Source organism: Cetorhinus maximus, chromosome 15 (genome assembly GCF_964194155.1).
Source record: "Cetorhinus maximus chromosome 15, sCetMax3.hap1.1, whole genome shotgun sequence".
Classification (NCBI taxonomy): Eukaryota; Metazoa; Chordata; class Chondrichthyes; order Lamniformes; family Cetorhinidae; genus Cetorhinus; species Cetorhinus maximus.
Genome location: NC_135893.1, coordinates 85,503,462 through 85,522,003, shown reverse-complemented (window position 1 = coordinate 85,522,003; position 18,542 = coordinate 85,503,462). Strand labels below are relative to the sequence as shown.

At 40.3% G+C, this 18,542-nt stretch overlaps 2 protein-coding genes across 9 annotated transcripts in view; one reads left to right on the top strand and one right to left on the bottom strand.

The window, feature by feature from the left end:
- The window catches only part of usp42 (ubiquitin specific peptidase 42), a 101,803-nt gene extending 94,594 nt beyond the window's left edge, over nt 1-7,209 (top strand). For 3 of the 4 annotated variants that reach the window (XM_078558855.1, XM_078558854.1, XM_078558857.1), the window contains 3 exons: nt 2,188-2,291; nt 3,435-3,481; nt 5,859-7,209. In XM_078558855.1, the coding sequence (XP_078414981.1) occupies nt 2,188-2,291; nt 3,435-3,473 (143 nt within the window). In that variant the 3' untranslated portion in view covers nt 3,474-3,481; nt 5,859-7,209. Of the gene's footprint in view, nt 1-2,187; nt 2,292-3,434; nt 3,503-5,858 lie in introns of all 4 variants that reach the window. The other variant, XM_078558856.1, reaches the window with a different exon arrangement.
- A 7,566-nt stretch (nt 7,210-14,775) lies between these two features.
- LOC144690934 (cytohesin-3) overlaps nt 14,776-18,542 on the bottom strand; it is a 68,046-nt gene continuing 64,279 nt past the window's right edge. For all 5 annotated transcript variants that reach the window (XM_078558849.1, XM_078558847.1, XM_078558852.1 and 2 more), the window contains exons 11-13: nt 18,016-18,087; nt 17,044-17,198; nt 14,776-15,007 (exon numbers count right to left, since the gene is read on the bottom strand). In XM_078558849.1, coding sequence (XP_078414975.1) covers nt 14,935-15,007; nt 17,044-17,198; nt 18,016-18,087 — 300 coding nt within the window. In that variant the 3' untranslated portion in view covers nt 14,776-14,934. The remainder of the gene's footprint in view (nt 15,008-17,043; nt 17,199-18,015; nt 18,088-18,542) is intronic.

Genomic DNA, 18,542 nt, shown 5'->3' with positions numbered 1-18,542 from the left:
ACTACCTCTACAACCTTGTCCAGTCCTTGTTGCCCTCTGCACACTTCAGTCCTCCAATTCCAGCCTCCTGTGTACCTCTGCCCTTTGCCTCACCATTGGGATTTTTTTCTTCTTTCATGGGATGTGGGTGAGGCTGTTGCCCATCCCTAATTGCCATTGAACAGAGGACAATTAAGGGTCAACCACATTGCTGAGAGTCTGGAGTCACATGTAGGCCAAACCAGGTAAGGATGGCAGATTCCCTCCCCTAAAGGAAATTAGATAACCAGATGTTTTTTTTTTACAGCAATTGATGATAGCTGTCATGGTCACCGTTGCCGAGACTAACTCTGTATTCCAGATTTAGTAATTGAATTCATATTCCACCAGCTGCTGTGATGGGATTTGAACCCCATGTCCCCAGGTCATTAGCCTGGACATCTGAATTACTAGCCCAGTGACATTACCAATATACCACTGCTACCACTCAAAAACACCCTCAAAATCCATCTTTTTCAAGCTAGCCCAGTCACACCTCCTTGTCTCCTTAGTATGGCTTAAAGCCTGTTACCCAACTAGACCTTTTTGTAAAGGTGCACTATAAATTCAAGGTGTTGTTGTAGTTCAATTAAGAAACAGTAGTTAAACAACGCAAGTTTTTTTTAATGATTTCAATTCAGAGCATCCAAATCATGTAAGTTTGAATTGGGTAGACTATAAATCTAATGAAAAGCATAGAATTTAAGCAGAAGTCTTAATGATGTGTAGCAGGAAATTGTCAGACTGTTCTTTAAAGTCCAAATAAAGCAAAAGGTTATGGCACAACAAGCCTGCGTTTATTTGGGATATAATTCAGTAATGTTTTGGTAATCTGTGTCACACTTCAGTTTCATAATGGCTGCTAAACACTTCTGAGGGAGAAGAATCCGGCAAATCTATGTCAAGGGGCACAGTCTCAGGAAAAGAGGTTGAATCATTTAAAACTGAGATGAAAAATTTCTTCACTCAGAAGGCTGGGAATCTTTGGAATTGTCTAACCCAGAGTGTTGTATGCTCTGTTGTTGAGTATATTCAAGACTGAGATAGACAGATTATTGGTGTCGGAGGAAATCAAAAGATATGGGGAGGGAAAAGGGAAGTGGAGTTGAAGTAGAAGATCAGCCATGATCGTATTGAATTGGGGAGCAGGCTTGCAGGGCCAAATGGTCTACTCCTGTTCATTTTTCTTGTGTTAATCATTGAATCTTATAGCGTAGAAGGAAGCCATTTGGTCCATCATGCCTTTAAAATGGCCCAATCCCTTCAGAAGTTGCACAGTGCTTCATTCACTGACAAGAGCTTTAAATTACTCTCAAAGCCTGTTAGTTTTGTTGATTATTTCATGGGCTACACTACCCAGGTGGTATACATGGTGACATAGAGCTTCATTTTAGATTGCCCTCCTGTGGTTTCCTTCTGTCACTACACTCCCTATTCCAGGTGGGTGGTTGATCATTGGCGTGATTCTGAGGCAATGAACTGGTCTGACCAGTTTGTCCTCCCCATAAGATTGGAATTTAAAGCTCTGTATTCCAATGGAGAACTGATGCAACTCATCTGCTGAAGAGAGCCAAGGGTGAAGGATAGACTAGGAAGTTTTAATGTGTTTTTTAAAATGCAAGCAAAATGTTTAGTTACATTTGTATTCCAAAACCTTTTTAAATGCTACTGTGATACTGTTGAAAAACTTTGTCTTCATTAATTTTAGCAGCAGTATTGGAATTAGAGATTTCAATTCCACCAATTAAATGCTCAAGATTTTAAAAATAATTTGAAGTGATACAACAATACTTGTCAGCTTGTCACTGCTGGCATTTAGCCTGAGCAGATTGAAGAAATAGCCACCTGCAGTCTGACCTTGTTATTCTCTCACCGAATGTGGTTCTATCAAATGAAGAGCTCACCATCTTGTTCGTCACTGACCCAGGGGGAGGCTGTTTCTTCTGGTTTAGGGAGAATTTTACAAACCTTATTTAAAGTTTCCATCTATAAGCCTGAGGACACTTCCTTGAGGGAGTGTTTCATTTTAACCCACATGTTCCAGTGCTTTGCTGCCTCTGACTTTTATTATTCAGGTTCAAATACTGAGTTAATTAAAATATAACATTTGAATGCTGACTACAATTTTAAATAGCTGAAGTAAGTTTAATTTTGATTTCTTTTTTCTAGTACGAGAAAAGCACTATTCACATGGTTACAAAGAATATGGTCCAATAGACAACAGGAATGATTTGACTAGTGTTAGTTCTTTTAGGGATACTACAAGATGGAAGGTATGTGCACATTAGTTTATTTACTGATTTTTTTTTTCCCCAATGGATTTCTTGTGAGGGTCTGATTGAGTATTTTGTTTAGATTAGCAACAAAACTGCAACAAAGGAAATTACTATCAGGCAAGTGGCGATTAGGTGGAACATTGGCTTAAACAAAATGTCACTTTTAACAGGAGGAAGCCATTCAACCCCTCGTGCCTGCTCCACCATTCAATTAGATCATTGGTAATCTGTGCCTTAATTCCATTTACCTGCCGTAGCTTGATATCCCCTAATACCCTTACTTTAAATGATGTTATCGTTCTCAATCTTGAAAGCTCCAATTGTCCCAGCACCCAGAGATTTGAGAATTCCAGATTTCCCGTACCTTCTGTGAAAAGCTACTTCCTGATTTTCCTCAAACAGCTTAGCTCTAATTTTAAAGTAATGTCCCCTTGTTCTCAATACCTCTGCCAGAGGAAGTTGTTTGTCTCTATTTGCCCTATTGAATACTTTTAACATTTTAAATACTTCAGATCATATCACCCCTCAATCTTCTATACTCAAGGGAATATAAGCCAAATTTATGCAACTGAATTGGGTTTGAATCCAGCTCAAACTGGTGAAATGTTGCTTTTAGACCAGTACAGGGAAAATTTAACACCAAGCTGAGTTGCACATGTTTCTCTTGCATGTTTACAATGTCACCTGATTGCTGCTTCTGAACAGGCCTATTGGAGACTTATGGAATCATCATTCAGCACAGAAGGGAGGCCATTTGACCCGTTGTGTCTGTGCTTGCTCTTTGAAAGACCTGTCCAGTTAGGCCTTCTTTTAACTCAGTGCCCTGAAAATGTTTCCTTTAAATTCTGAGATTATGCAACCTCTGTGTGTTTGAAGCTGATGAGAGATAAGTGCATGTGTCTCGTTTTGCAACTCGTGACACCCCTCAACACTTTTTAAAACAAATTCCCATATTTTCCCTGAGCAATAATAATTTGGTGAAACACACTTTAGTTCAGAAAAAAAAATGCTCACCTGTGTGAGTAGCATTATTTCAAGTGTTTCATAAATAGATGTGCTTGTACACATTGCATTGAATACCGACCATGACTGGAGAGAATTAAGCATGTGAAATTGATGGTTACTTTATTCTTTTAACAGACCGGTGAAAAGAGATGTGAAGAGCAGAAAGCCCACTAAGCTTGCATGTAAGAGAAACTTTAATAGAGGTTGGTGATCAAAAACTATGAAGAAAAACTCATGGATTTACAGTTTATCTAATTACAAGAAATCATCTTGTACCAGACCATGTTTAAGGTTAACTTCGAGTCCTAGATAGCTTTGTATTGTTAAATTTGATTTTGTTTTCAAAGGTAGAGCCAGAAACAGTGAACTGGTAGAAGTGTAGTTTTGAAGTGTTGAGATTATTCTTGAGGAAAGTTAATAAGCAAACCAGACTTAAAAATAGAACAGAGGAAGAACTAAGCTATTTAAGGGTATAAAGCAGCCTGAGGAACAAAGTCTATTCTTATTAAAAGGTTAAACACAGTAAGACTTAGACCATAATGGTTTAATAAGAGGTTGGAAGGAACTTAAAAAAAATGAGCAGAAATATTTTAAAATATACAAGTGCGGAGGAGTGAGATTTGTACAAATGGAATCTAAGGATTAACTGAAGTAAGCGTTAGAAAAAGTAAGAGAAAAATGGTTCACCAACAAAGGGCTATATAAGCTTTAAAGCTACATTAATAGCAGATAGAGGATCAAAGGACAAATTATAGGGTAAACTGGGGAAAGCTAATACATGAGAGTTTGGACAAGTAACAAAGGAAATCTCCAATCCTCCCAAAGGAGGACAGATTGTAGACAGATTCCAGCTGTTGTTCATGGGACCAGGCGTTCCATAACACACAGAGGTTAGAAAAAATATTCTATGCAAAAACTGAAGGACTAAGTATCCTGAAGATTCCTGGGCCAGATGGAATTCACCCTGGAATCTTCAAGGAATTGGAGGAAGTGAGTGATGTTTTGGTTAATATTTTTTCATAGCTCTACAAATATTGGAGTCAAGCTTGAGGACTAGTAAATGTAGTCTCGATATTCCATAAAGGTGGAAGGTACAAACCTGGCAATTACTGCCTTATTATTGAAACACCTGTATGATGAAAATACTTGAAGGTGTTGCATAAAATACTGTATCCAAAAATCTAAAGGATGCAGGTATCATAGGGAGTAGTCAGGCAAGTTTTGTAAGCCAGAATTTTGAGCTAGTAACTAAGTCGGCATGTGGGGTTGGGCCAATGGATGTGGTTTAATTGGATTTTCAAGCGTGTACCCTTCAACCTGTTGTGCCTCTATAATTTCTGACACAGCTGTCCACTTAGCCCCATCCCCCTGACTTTTGAAATGCTTCTTTTGTAATATTGATCCATTTTCCTCTTTTTTTAAAAAAAAGCAGTGGCAGAAACAAAATCCCTAATCACTTTTAACAGAAATGTCCTAACAACCTGTTGTGTAAAAACATTTCTCCTAATTTCTCCCTTTTATTCTTTTGGTGGTGATCTTAAATTTATGCCCTTTGGTTTCCAGATTTATCCAATGTCATTATAATTTTGAACGCCTCTTCACCATATCTGCTCTGGAAAGAGCTGCAATTTTTCTAGACTCTCCTCTTAACTGAAGCCACCAATCTGTTACCCTGGAGCTATAGATGGTCTTCACAGATATAGATCAAGCATTTCAAAAACAGCAAAACAAAACTGGTCTGTACTCCTAATGGTGTTGAATTATTTAAATGAGTAATCACACTGAGTGTTAATGTTTGGCGAGGAGAGATGCAGTGCTAATCTGAATTAGTACATGTTTTTCTGTAATTTGGAGACTCTCATTAGCTAGTGTATCTTTTAGATTATTACTCGAGGTATTTCTCATGGGCTTAATGTTTTAGACCACTCCCATAGCCTGACTTCTTTAAATACCTTAGCTAATACATGATTGCTGTATCTGAAATTTCTATATTTTAGTGCTTCATATGACCTACCCGCCCCCCCCCCACAAAAAAAAACTCCTGGAATATTTTACCTATTGTCTCTGTGAACACTAAAGAACATCCTTGAACTTATTGCCATCTTTGCAACCATTTACTGGTTCCGGTTTTTAACCCCATTTAACTGTTTCTCTGCTCTTAGTTCCTATTTGTTAATGAATTTGTTGGTGATTTTTTAAACTGCAAGAAGTTAAACATAAGATTTGTAACTTGAGCAAATGCTACTCATTGGTGCAGACTACCTGGTTAACACACCCATAGTTGATGTTGCAATGGGCTAGTCATTTGGCTCCTGCATTTGTATTATGTCATTAGATCCAAACTTTCGTAACCGGATTTACTTCGCTGGCCAAGTCAGCAGCCAAACGTAACTGGTGTACAATAATCTAAGAATATTCAGAACCAGAAGTAGCAAGAACTTCAGAAAGATTCCACACACTACTAGCAAAGAAAGCTGGTGTATGGGCAGTGGGGGAACCACCTTTGCCATTTTAGTTAATACTGAGTTTAATTATGTAATCTTTTCTGTTTGCATTCAGATGCGTGACTGGGTTAAACAATCTCTGCAAAACGTGAAACCTTCGAAGAACTCGCACTTGACGATCCAGAATGTGGTGCTTTATTCCTTAAAATATTGTACAGAATTTTACCAACCGGGTGGGAAAACTTTAGTTTTCTTCTTGGGGAAATTTTTTTTTATTTACACATTTAGTGAAAAATCCGAAATGGATTGTTAGTTTCTGTTCCTTGATGAACACTGTACAAATACTGTATAAATAACTGTAATTTATAAATGGTCACCCTGGAATTTTTTTTTAATAAGATTCGAATGCTGCTCAGCCACAGACTCAGGTTTGATTACTACTCATGTGTTATGTGTAATTTTTAGTGGTTAAATATCGGGTGCAAACTGGTGCAAAAAAAAAATAGGACCAGGAAATGGCTACTTGGAAAGCAGGAATAGTGCAACAGACTGTGAAATCATTGGTTTGTTTGAATAAACCGAGCACTAAATTTTATTTGACGAACCCAAAGTTTTTTCAAGAACAAAGCGTTCATAAGAGGAGAAGCAGAATAGTTTAGACTTTTGAGAGAAATCTTAACAGTTACTTATCTGTACTGGGTTACTGCCTGAAACTAGAAACTTTTTTTTAACAACTTTCAAAATGACATGAACCTAGAATATCAGATTTTGAGCATTTTTTCCCGCTCTTAATTTTAAAATAAGTAATTCAATTATGGATACTTTTATATTTTAATTTCTCAAGTTATTTGTGCAACAAAAGGGCTTTAGAATGTAAATTCTTTTAGCGTTACAGTTCTAAATTGGTATGCGCTTTGTACAACTGAACTTCTTTTAAAATGTTTCCCAGAGCAAAACCATACAAAAATGTGTTTTCTTTTAAAGTGTCATTTAATCTTGACCATTAAATAAGTGAACCTACTGCCCTAGTGTGATAGCAAAGGATTTCGGTGTAGATTTATGCTGGGCTTTACCTGCAATGCAGCCTTTGCCTTTTCTTGCACATTAGGTGCCTTTTATCGCTTTATTGGCCATAAACAGTCACTTTAAAATGTTTCTAGTTACAGACAGAAATGGATCCTGTATATTAGATTAAAACTGAGACACACTCAAACTGTGATACCAGCTATTTCAACTTTGGTCCTGTATCAGGAAAACAAGTCAAAACAAAAATGTAATCCGTGTGATTCTTACAAAAAGTGTGTGTGGCTCAGAGCTGTACTGAAGTATGTTTAAGTTTAATTAATTGGGTTGGTCAAGAGACTTTTTGGATGGATAATCCACCATCTGCCCATATTGTACTGTAGCATGTGAAATTTGTAGAATGTACAAACATGAAGTAAAACTGAAAAGAAATGTGTATACAATGCAACGTGTTAATGCATTTGCTTTCACATTGCGCAAGTCAACATCCATATGCAGACAGAGTAGCTGAAAGAGTAGCATCTCCTTGTACACTGATTCAAAGGTGTGTTTTGTTTGGGATGAGGAGCAGTGTGTATTCAGAACTTTCATCTTCATACATCAGTCGCTGGACTAGTAATCCAGAGACCCAGGGTAATGCTCTGGGGACCCAGGTTCAAATCCCACCACAGCAGATGCTGAAATTTGAATTCGATTAAAAAATCTGGAATTAAAAGTCTAATGATGACCATGAAACCATTGTCAATTGTCGTGAAAACCCATCTGGTTCACTAATGTCCTTTAGGGAAGGAAATCTGCTGTCTTTACCTGATCGGGCCTATATGCGACTCCAGACCCACAGCAGTGTGGTTGATTCTTAACTGCCCTCTGAAATGGCCTAGCAAGCCACTCAGTTGTATCAGTCCGCTAAAAAGTCTAAAAGGAATGAAACCAAATGGACCACCCAGCATTGACCTAGGCACCGGAAACGACAATGGCAAACTCAGCCCTGTCGACCCTGCAGAGTCCTCCTTAATAACATCTGGGAGCTGATGCCAACATTGGGAGAGCTGTCTCACAGACTAGTCAAGCAACAGCCTGACAATCATCCTCACAGAATCATACGTTACAATGTCCCAGACATCACCATCTCTGGGTATGCCCTGTCCCACCGGCAGGACAGACCCAGCACTGGTGGCGGCACAGTGGTATACAGTCGGGAGGGAGTTGCCCAGGGAATCCTGAATATAGACTCTGGACCCTATGAAGTCTCATGGCATCAGGTCAACCATGGGCAAGGAAACTTCCTGCTGATTACCACGTACTGCCACCCCCCCTCACCTCAGCTGATGAATTAGTGCTCCTCCATGTTGAACACCACTTGGAGGAAGCACTGAGGGTGGCAAGGGCACAATATATTCTGGGTGTGGGACTTCAATGTCAATCACCAAGAGTGGCTTGGTAGCACCACTACAGACCGAGCTGGCCGAATCCTAAATGACATAGCTGCTAGACTGGGTCTGCGGCAGGTAGTGTCAAGGGGAACAAACATACTTGACCTCATCCTCACCAGCCTGCCTGCTGCAGATGCATCTGTCCGTGACAGTATTGCTAGGAGTGACAACCGCACAGTCCTTGTTGAGACGAAGTCCCACTTTCACATTGAGGATACCCTCCGTCATTTTGTGTGGCACTACTGCCATGTTAAATGGGATAGATTTCAAACAGATCTAGCAACTAAAGACAGAGAAACCTTCAGGTGCTGTGGGCCATCAGCAGCAACAGAATTGTACATAGCCACAATCTGTAACCTCATGGCCTGGGATATTCCCCCACTCTACCATTACCACCAAGCCAGGGGATCAACCCTGGTTTAATGAAGAGTGCAGGAGGATATGCCAGGAGCAGCACCAGGCGTACCTAAAAATGAGGAATCAACCTGGTGAAACTACAACACAGGACTAATTTGCCAAACAGCATAAGAAGCAAGTGACAGAGCTAAGCGATTCCACAACCAATGGATCACATCCAGTCGTGAATGGTGGTGGACAATGAAACAACTAACTGGGGGTGGAGGAGGCTCCAAAAATGTCCCCATCCTCAATGATGGGGGAGCCCAGCACATCAGTGCAAAAGATAAGGCTGAAGAATTTGCAACAATCTTCAGCCAGAAGTGCCAAATGGATGATCCAACTCGGCCTCCTCTGGAGATCATAGATGCCGGTTTTCAGCCAATTCGATTCTCTCCATGTGATATCAAGGAACGGCTGAAGGCATTGGATTTGCAAAGGCTATGGGCCCTGACAACATTCCAGCAATAGTACTGAAGACTTGTGCTCCAGAACTTGCTGTACCCCTAGCCAAGCTGTTCCAGTACAGCTCCAACACTGACATCTACCCGCGTGTGGAAAATTGCCTAGGTATGTCCTGTACTCAAAAAAACAGGACAAATCCAACCCAGCCAATCAGTCTACTCTCCATCAGTAAAATAATGGAAGGGGCCATCAACAGTGCTATCATGCGTCACCTGCTTAGCAATAACCTTCTCTCACGCTCAGTTTGGGTTCCGCCAGGGCCACTCTGCTCCTGACCTCACTACAGCCTTGGTTCAAACATGGACAAAAGAGCTGAACTTAAGAGGTGAGGTGAGAGTGATTGCCCTTGACATCAAGGCAGCATTTGACTGAGTGTGGCATCAAGGCAGCCTAGCAAAACTGGAGTCAATGGAAATCATGGGGAAATCACTCCCTTGTTTGGAGTCATACCTAGCATAAAGGAAGATGGTTGTTGGAGGCCAATCATTTCAGTTCCAGGGCATCACTGCAGGAGTTTCTCAGGGTAGTGTTCTAGGCCCAACCATCATCAGCTGCTTCATCAATGACCTCCCTTCCATCATAAGGTCAGAAGCAGGGATGTTCGCTGCTGATTGCACAATGTTCAGCACCATTTGCGACGACTCATACTGAAGCAGTCCATGTCTAAATGCAGCAAGACCTGGACAATATCCAGATTTGGGCTGACAAGTGGCAAGTAACATTTGTGCCACAAGTGCCAGGCAATAACCATCCCCAACAAGAGGGAATCTAACCATCAACCCTTGACATTCAATGGCATTACCCATCGCTGAATCCCCCACTTTCAACATTGACCAGAAACTAAACTGGACGAGCCATATAAATACTGTGGCTGCAAGAGCAGGTCAAAAGCTTGGAATCATGTGGCAAGCAACTCACCACCTGACTCTCCAAAGCCTGTCCACCATCTACAAGACACAAGTCAGGGGTGTGATGGAATACTCTCCACTTGCCTGGTGAGTGCAGCTCCAACAACAATCAAGAAGCTTGACATCATTCAGGACAAAGCAACCCACTTGACTGGCACCACATCCACAAACATTCACTTCCTCCATCAACACAGTGGCAGCAGTATGTACCATCTACAAGATGCACTGCAGAACTCCCCAAGACTCAGACAGCACATTCCAAACCCACAATCACTACTATCTAAAAGGACAAGGGCAGCAGACACATGGGAACGCCACATGGAAGTTCCCCTCCAAGCCACCCACCATCCTGATTGGAGCAATATTGCCGTTCCTTCTCTGTCGCTGGGTCAAAATCCTGGAACTCCCTCCCTAACAGCACTGTGGGTGGAACGGAGTGCCCCCAGACCGGTAGTGCATGTGCAGTCAGCAGCAGACCTCCGCAGGAGCTGCAGGGACTTATTGCAGAAGGGGAAATAGTTAACCAGTTAGCATGCAGGGCAGCTGGCCAGAAAGGAGAGCCCCCCACCCGGTAGTAAGGGTGCAGTTAGCAGACATCCCCAGCAGCTCCAGGGACTAAGTTCAGACAGGGAAATAGTTAACCAGTGAGCAGTCAAGGCAGCCGGCTGGAAAAGGAGAGCCCCCGCCCGTTAGTAAGGGTACAGTAAGCAGCAGACCTCTCCAGGAGCTGCAGGGACAAAGTGCAGAAGGGGAAACAGTTAACCAGTTAGCATGCAGACCAGCAGGCTGGAAATGAGAGCCCCCCAGCCCAGTAGTATGAGTGCAGTAAGCAGCAAACATCCCCTGGAGCTGCAGGGACTAAGTGCAGAAGGGGGTGTACCTACACACGGGGACAGCAGCGGTTCAAGAAGGCAGCTCACCCCCACCTTCTCAAGGGCAATTAGAGATGGGCAATAAACGCTGGACTAGCCAGCAATGCCCACATCTCAAATGAATTTTAAAAAGTAGTACCACCTTAGATGATTTCCCTTTCAGTTGTCCTATTTTGTTGTGGGATTCTAATTCAAATTTTTTCCCTTCCTGTCTCTTGGTTGCTTTTACTCTTTAACTTGCAGCAAGTAAAAATTGTTTTCTAATAGCTTTGCTGTGACTTAAGGTTAAATTTATGAGCTCTCCTTAAATTGTGGATGATCAGCTAAAGACACTAGCTTGTTCTGGGTTACATTTTCACAAATGCTGGCAACTGTACCTAAATTCCATCCTTTGGTGTCTAAACCTCAACAGTCTACGTGGCCAGGCTGTTCAACTATGGAGACCGTAACAGGTCTTGTTCCTGGTTTGGGACACTGAAGGTAATAGTAGCACCTGCCCTGCTGTCCTGGCTGAGATTTTTTTTTTTTATTTTACTAATTCCATACAAGCCAAAGATTATACATAGGTCTGCTTGGCTTAGTATCCACCCAAGAGGCATATTTACCAACGGACCTAATGGGAGAAGCCTCGGCTGTCTTTTTTATTTAAAAAGAGCACAAAAGACAGTGTGTTGTGTAATAACAAGATTTTTTATGACATGCTTCCCCCATCCTCAACTTTGAAGTATGTCTTAATTCATTTTTTGACCCTATCCACTGACCTGTAGTGGTTTCAACTGGAAAAAAAACAATGTAAAGGACATTAACCAAAAGAAGTTTTTTTTTTCCCCAGAAATAATTTCTATCAAGATTGAAATTCTTTTATCTTTCCATGTTGGGGAAGTGACACTCCAACCAGACTTGATCCCTATGGTTCTTGATATATTGTTGTTAAAACACAAACAATCCACCAGATAAAACTACGTGGTTTTGTTTTTTTAAAAGTTAACCTCATGCACCAGCAAGTTAACACACTGTTAGCTGGGTGAGACTCCAGCAACCATTGGAACTCCTTTATGTTGATATTACTTCTTTGACTGCAAAGATCCACACTTACGCCTGTAGTCACAATTTGTATTAACTGCCATGAATTCTTCCCTGCCACAAATATTTCTGTTCCTTATTTACACCATGCTGAGTTTCAAAGGCGCAAAGCTTGTTCTGAGCTTAGTAAGAGAGGAAGTGGCCATCATGATGGCAGGAATGCCCAACAGAAAAAAAATGGGTTTCAGCTGCCACACCATTGAGGAAGCAGTCTCATGGCTCCACATCAGACCTGATATTACCTGGAGGTGGGTTAATACCCAATGGGAAGGACTATCCAGAGATGTATTGGACAGGTGAAGTGTTGCACCAGCTCATCTATCTGAGGGAGGAGACATCATGGTCCTCCAAGGATAGAATTAACATGTCACCATTCGCAAAGCTCCTGAACCTAATGGTTAGTCAGTAATTCAAACCTCAATTTCTTTTGATATGAGGAGTAAGATGTTTAAGTTGACATGTAATGCTGCACCAAGATTGTCCAAGTAAATACTATTATGATTTGAATACTAGTATTCTGCAACTAGTAAAAAGCTTGGAGGTGTAAACCTCCTTTGCCCTTGTTATTTTTCCAAGTTGGTACACTTGGAGCTTCGTTATGCTTTTATCTTTGTGTCTCAACCATTCTATCTTTTGAAAGAACAGGAACAATGCCAGGACGATGGTCTGAGTGGAGCAGGGATGGAGAGAAAGATCGTGTCATCAATAGGACTTAATACTTTGCTATTGTCTGTTTCTCATTATATTTGCATTTAGATGCTACACTACATTCAAAGATCAAAAAGGATCACTCCCAAAGGTAGGTAATGTAGCATTAATTACTGAGAAACAGGACCAGTATGGCAATATAGGACAATAGTCTAGAAATCACCTTTCTTAATAGTCCTTAAGCTTTGTGAATTTGATCGTGTTCTTTTAAAAAGCAAACTTGATTTCAGATTTTAGACCTAGGATTGCATTAATTTGTTGATTATTTGAGAACAAAACCTTTCCCTGAAGCATCCTTTGAATAGAAACCATTTCAGTGAATTAATGTATTGAAAACTTTAAAAGTAGGCTTTGATGTCAGTCATGGAGGTAGATGACTGAGTTTTGTGTGAAGGGCACTAATGACTAGTTTTATACATGGGTATAAATGGATTTTAAATTTGTCTATTATCAATTATTCTGCACCTTTGAGATGGATGAGGTTCAAAGTATCATTGAAAACATATCCTGATATTTAATCTTGTATGGCCAAAGTAGACCTTTTACTTTGATTCAATTATAACTGTGCACATATTTCAATAGGTTAGTGCAAAAATATAGTCTACTTCCTTCAAACTGTAATTTGGTGCTTTGAAATGTTTTGCAATGAAAGGCTTTAAGTAAATGCAAATGAAGCACAGTGACTATTATGCAGGCAATTACAGCATTCTTCCATCAACAACCAAAATGCCATCTGCATTTTCATGACCCACACAATCAGCTTAAGAAAGAATTCTTAACAGGTCATCCTCCTTGCATCTCCAATACCCCCTACCCCAAATTTTAATCTGTTGCTCTCTTTTTTTGGATGTTACTCTGATCATTGTTGTCTGTTGTGAGTTCTGATTTCATTGTAAAAACTCACAAAGCTTTTGGCCACATGTCATTTTTAAACAGATTGGGATGCTTTTAAAGCTACCATATATAAATAGATTTTGTATAGAGCCAAGGACAATTTAGAACAAATCAAAGTGTAAAGTTGAAGCAGCAAGGACCATGACTAACTATGTTTGTACTGGCTGCAGATAATCAACTTAAAGACAAGGCAGAAACCAACATTACTACAATGAGGGGGGTGCATTATTCCTAACATTAATACTGCAGCATGTCCTTTTTCACAATTATTTCATTGGAGGAGGTACACACAAAGCTTGTCTCCACTGAATCATTAGCAGACTATATACCATACAATCGCTTGCTTTCTGCCCTTGCAGAGATAAATAAGCCTACTGACGGCAGAGAGGTTTAGGGAGGGAATCCCAGTGCTTAGAGCCTAGACATCTGAAGGCACCAATGGTGGGGTGATGGAATAGGGGATCGGCAAGAGGTCAGAATTGGAGCAGCAGAGAGATCTTTTAGAGTTGTTGAGCTGGAAGAGGTTAGAGATAGGGAGATACAGAGAACACCTAAAGGGACTCTTTTTTCCCCAGTTGTAATAGGTTTTATTTCTGCAGGCCATTGACAATATGTATTATAATATTTTAGTATCAACAAAACATGAAATCTGTACAATATTTACATATAACTTAAAAGGTTTAGATTTTTTAAACAATTACAATACAAACATTTTGCAACTGGACTAAGAAAATAAATATACAATTACCATGTTATACTGCAGATTATATATTAAATTAGGATCATTCTTGGTGAGAACAGCCAGCTCTTGGTTCCACTTGTGCCAGAAACAGCACTAATCTATGATTCTCTGGTTGTAACAAGAATGATTAACACTTTCTATATAGTTTTACACATTCTAGCAATATTCAAAGTATTTTACAGCTGTTTATTACCTTTATGGCCTTTCAAATTAATACAATTAGTTTTTTTTAATATAAATTGATAAACATAAAAAATATGTTGATAGAAACAATTGTTTTTCCTTGTGTTGATGCAGTTCATTTGTTTTTGCAAAACAGTCATCCAACCTCCTGCACTCTGGCCTCAGGCCAGCTGGGTCAGAGGTGCTACATCATATATATCCTTTGATAGAAACTAGTTTCTGTGCAAAAATGTTTTTTTTTTTCAAAAAAAATAGTAACAGAATTTCATACAGCTGCACATTGCTTCAGCTGAAGGTTCTGTCTTAAGCCTTGATTTTTTTAAAAAAAAAGTTGTGTAAAACTAGGCAGATGAATGCCCGATAAACTCCGAAAAGGAGGACACAGTTTATATAGCTTCCTTCATTTTGTTTTTAAAAAGCTTCCAAAGACTGGTATGTGGTTCAGCGCTGACAGGCTACTGGAGGCCAGCATGTTATCGCACAGTTACTTTTTATTGGCGATTCTCCTTTTCCTAGTGGCCAGCATGTCATAGAAGGGGTCCTTGCTGATACTGGCTCTGAAAAAGAAGCAACGATATCTGTTAGTCCATATAGGTTCTTAATTACACGAAGTTATGCACCAAGCCTTGGCTGATGGTGAGAAAGGCCCTTCCCATCAGACTCCCATCCTGGAGTCTCTCCCTGCACGTTGCCCTCAAGGGGTCTGTGGTGGGGAAAAGACAGTTATCCACCGCCTCTTGGAATGGGCCTTTGCAAAGGTCTGGAAAGAGATGCACTCGTTTTTTGTCAAGGTTCATCCCCAGCAGCTGTGACGCAGGAATCTGTACTCTATGGGCTGTTCCCAAGGATGCACACAAGTCTGCACAAAACTTGCACAAGTTCCGGTGCAAAGTGTTGTCTATGACGGAATGTGCCAGTCTGCAGCATTCTAAGGTCCAGAACTACGTGCTGGAGAAACACACCAAAGCTTGAGGGAGCTGTCACAAATGCAGAGTGGGAAAAGGCCATAGTCTTAAGACCTTTCAGCCATAGTACACCAAGGGGCTGGAAACTGGGTAAAAGCCCTCAAACATGTAATGAATATTGTAAATATTAACTCACTGCAAATGAAGTGAGTAACATACAGCATTGGAAGAAACTGATTTGGTTTGCACCAATAATTTCAATTTTGAACAGTCATGTAATATACTTTTAACAGTTTACCCTTTGGAACACTGTAGCCACATGGACAGTGTTCTCTGAACAGATGCCTCAGTTTTTATAAACTACCTGAACTAAAGTTAGGGCAGAACATTACTTAACCAAACATTGCTAGTTTTCCTGCTGAGACCATTTAAGGTACAGTGCCAAAATGTTTCCATAAATAACTTGTTTAGGAGCAAATTACTCATTACAGTAAAGAATGGGAGTGTGCAGTTGAGGTACATCAACCATGATGGTATTGAATAGTGGAATAGGCTCAAAGGGCTGAATAGCCTACTCCGATTACTCCTATTCTTGTTATTTCACCTAATTTGAATGGTCTAGGGAACGATGAGCCTGTGTGGAGCAACCAGTGAAGTTTTCCTTTATATCACTCATACAACCATGAGCATGCACATCCCAAAGATTTACAGCATACAAGGAGGCCAGTCTTTGATGCTGGCCATTTGCTAGAGTAATCCAAAATTATCCCACTCCCTCCATACAGCCCTGTACCATTCCTCTGTTTCAATGAATTTACCCACTTTCACTCAAAGATGCAGTGGTCTCTGCCTCAGCCGCCCACTGTAGGAAAATAATCCCCTCCTCCACTAATCTTCTAACCCCTGTCCCATATCATAATCTTACACTGTTAATCCCAAAGGAAACAATCTCTTTTAATTATAAGATCTTCATAAATCCTTCAGCTGCCTTTGCTCCAATGAAAATAATTCTAAAATCGCAAGACTCTCATTGTGCCTAAGTTTGATTCCCTATCATCTTTTACACCCTCATATCTTTATTATAGGGTGTCAAAAACCTATACACAGTACATTAACACTGGCTTAACTTTTAAACAGCAGGAATTCACCAGACCCAAGGGGTAAAAATAAGACTAGTTCTGGTAATTAGTGTTCAGTTGAGGTTGTGGTACTAAGATGTACTGGTTTCTGTGGCAGCTCCACTTGTTAATGGTAAAGGCAGCAGAGCACTGAACTACCCACAGGATGGAGGTCCTGCCAAGTTGGAGTCCAGTTAATTCATTAATTGCAGAGATATGTAACAACAGCACTAGACTGAATGCAAGGGGGTAAAAAAATACTTGACCAGTCAGGCATGGTCTTATGGAATAGTACACCAGTTCTTCCCAGCCCCCTCCACTCCACCCCAACACTGTGTCTCTGTCAGTGCTTTCAAATAACTGTCCAATTTGCTCCTTGCCTTGCCCAAAGCCCTGCAAGTTTTCTTTTTCATGCATATATACAAGGTTAAAACATGATACAATACCAAGTTTGACATTTCTGATTGCCAATTATCCCATGAACTTTTGTTCTAGATTGTAAACAAAAAAATCAGATGTACTGAGGACAAACACATCATACCCTAAACTGACACAAACATATTTACATACTTGATTGATTTTATCCATTCATCTTTTTCCTCTGGTGTTGGTGCGGATATTCTGTAAACCACGTGATTGCCTTCAACTACCCGACCATCAGCTTCAGTCTTGCAGGCTTTGATTACCTGGCCTTTGTGGCTGGGATTGAAAAGCTCGAAGCAGTTCTGAGGAGCAGAAAAATCTGACGTTAGAACAGTGAGGAGTCATCAGTAGCAAGCTGCATCAACCATGGCACAGTTGTTAGCACTCTCATCCCTGAGTCAGGAGGTTGTGAGTTCAAGTCCTATTCCAGGACTTCAGGACAAAAATCTATGCTTGACACCGTAGTATTGAGAAGTGCTGCATTGTCAGAGGTGCTGTCTTTTGGATGAGACATTAAACCAAGGCCCCATCCTAGTTCAGTCCCCATCATCCAAAGAATTATAACGTGGGTTAGGTGCTGATGTTAATTAATTCATTTTTGCTCATTTTCTTTCCCCTTCACAAAATTTTGAATGTTTTTGAGTTTCAGTTTCACAAGTACCAGTAATCCATTGGCAGACAGCAAGAGTCAACAGAGTATACAACTGCAGGGGTAAAGGGGTATGGGATTCTGGTCACACATGCACTATCCTTCAATCAAGTTCTCCTCTTTGCCCATTGGAATTTGTTGGAACAATGCTTACTCCATGAAGTCTCTACTTGCCAGTGTCAACTGATTTGGGTACAGCAATGTGCTTAAAGCATGAATTCATTGCTCACACAGGTAATAACTGGACCCTCACAAGTTAAGGACTTGGGATAACTGGCATTCAGGATTTAAATATTTGAAATTAAAATTCATTCAAGTCTGGTGACAAAGTGAAGATTGATACTCGATAGACAATTAGAAAAAACATCCTTTAACATAGCAATTTTTAGTTTGTGGTTTGATATGCCAAATTCTTTATTTCACTCAAGCAGATACATCAGACATGAAGTCGAAGAGAGAGAATTACTCACAGGTTTCCTTGGATCTTCAACTTCCCGGATGCTGAGATTCTCTAAAGGAATTATTCCTCTAGGTTCTTTGTCCTGTAATAAAGATGACAAATTATTTTAAGGCCTTAAAGAGCATCATCAGCACTTTGGATTCCACTACACTTACTCAGCCCACTGTTTTCTTTCCAGCTCTGGATCACACTTGAGTATCAAGTACCATTTGTAATTACCTCCCTTGTGACAGCTCCACTTCCATATGCAACAGACCCAATACCACTAACAAGTTGATGCAGATAATGTAATGCCACCACAGCATTTAATTACAGGGACATGCTTACATAGCCAGTTTCCACCACAAATGTAGATATAGGAAATAAGAATGAAATATAAAATAAGGGAACAAAGTAGGACTAAATTACATTTTTATGTCCTCGTATAATTATCCCTTACTTCACTCAAGCTAGATATGGAACTTAGAGATGTGTACCTGGCCAAAAGCAGACATGGTAACAAGAGATGGATGGGGAAAGCAAAGCACAAGTAATGGG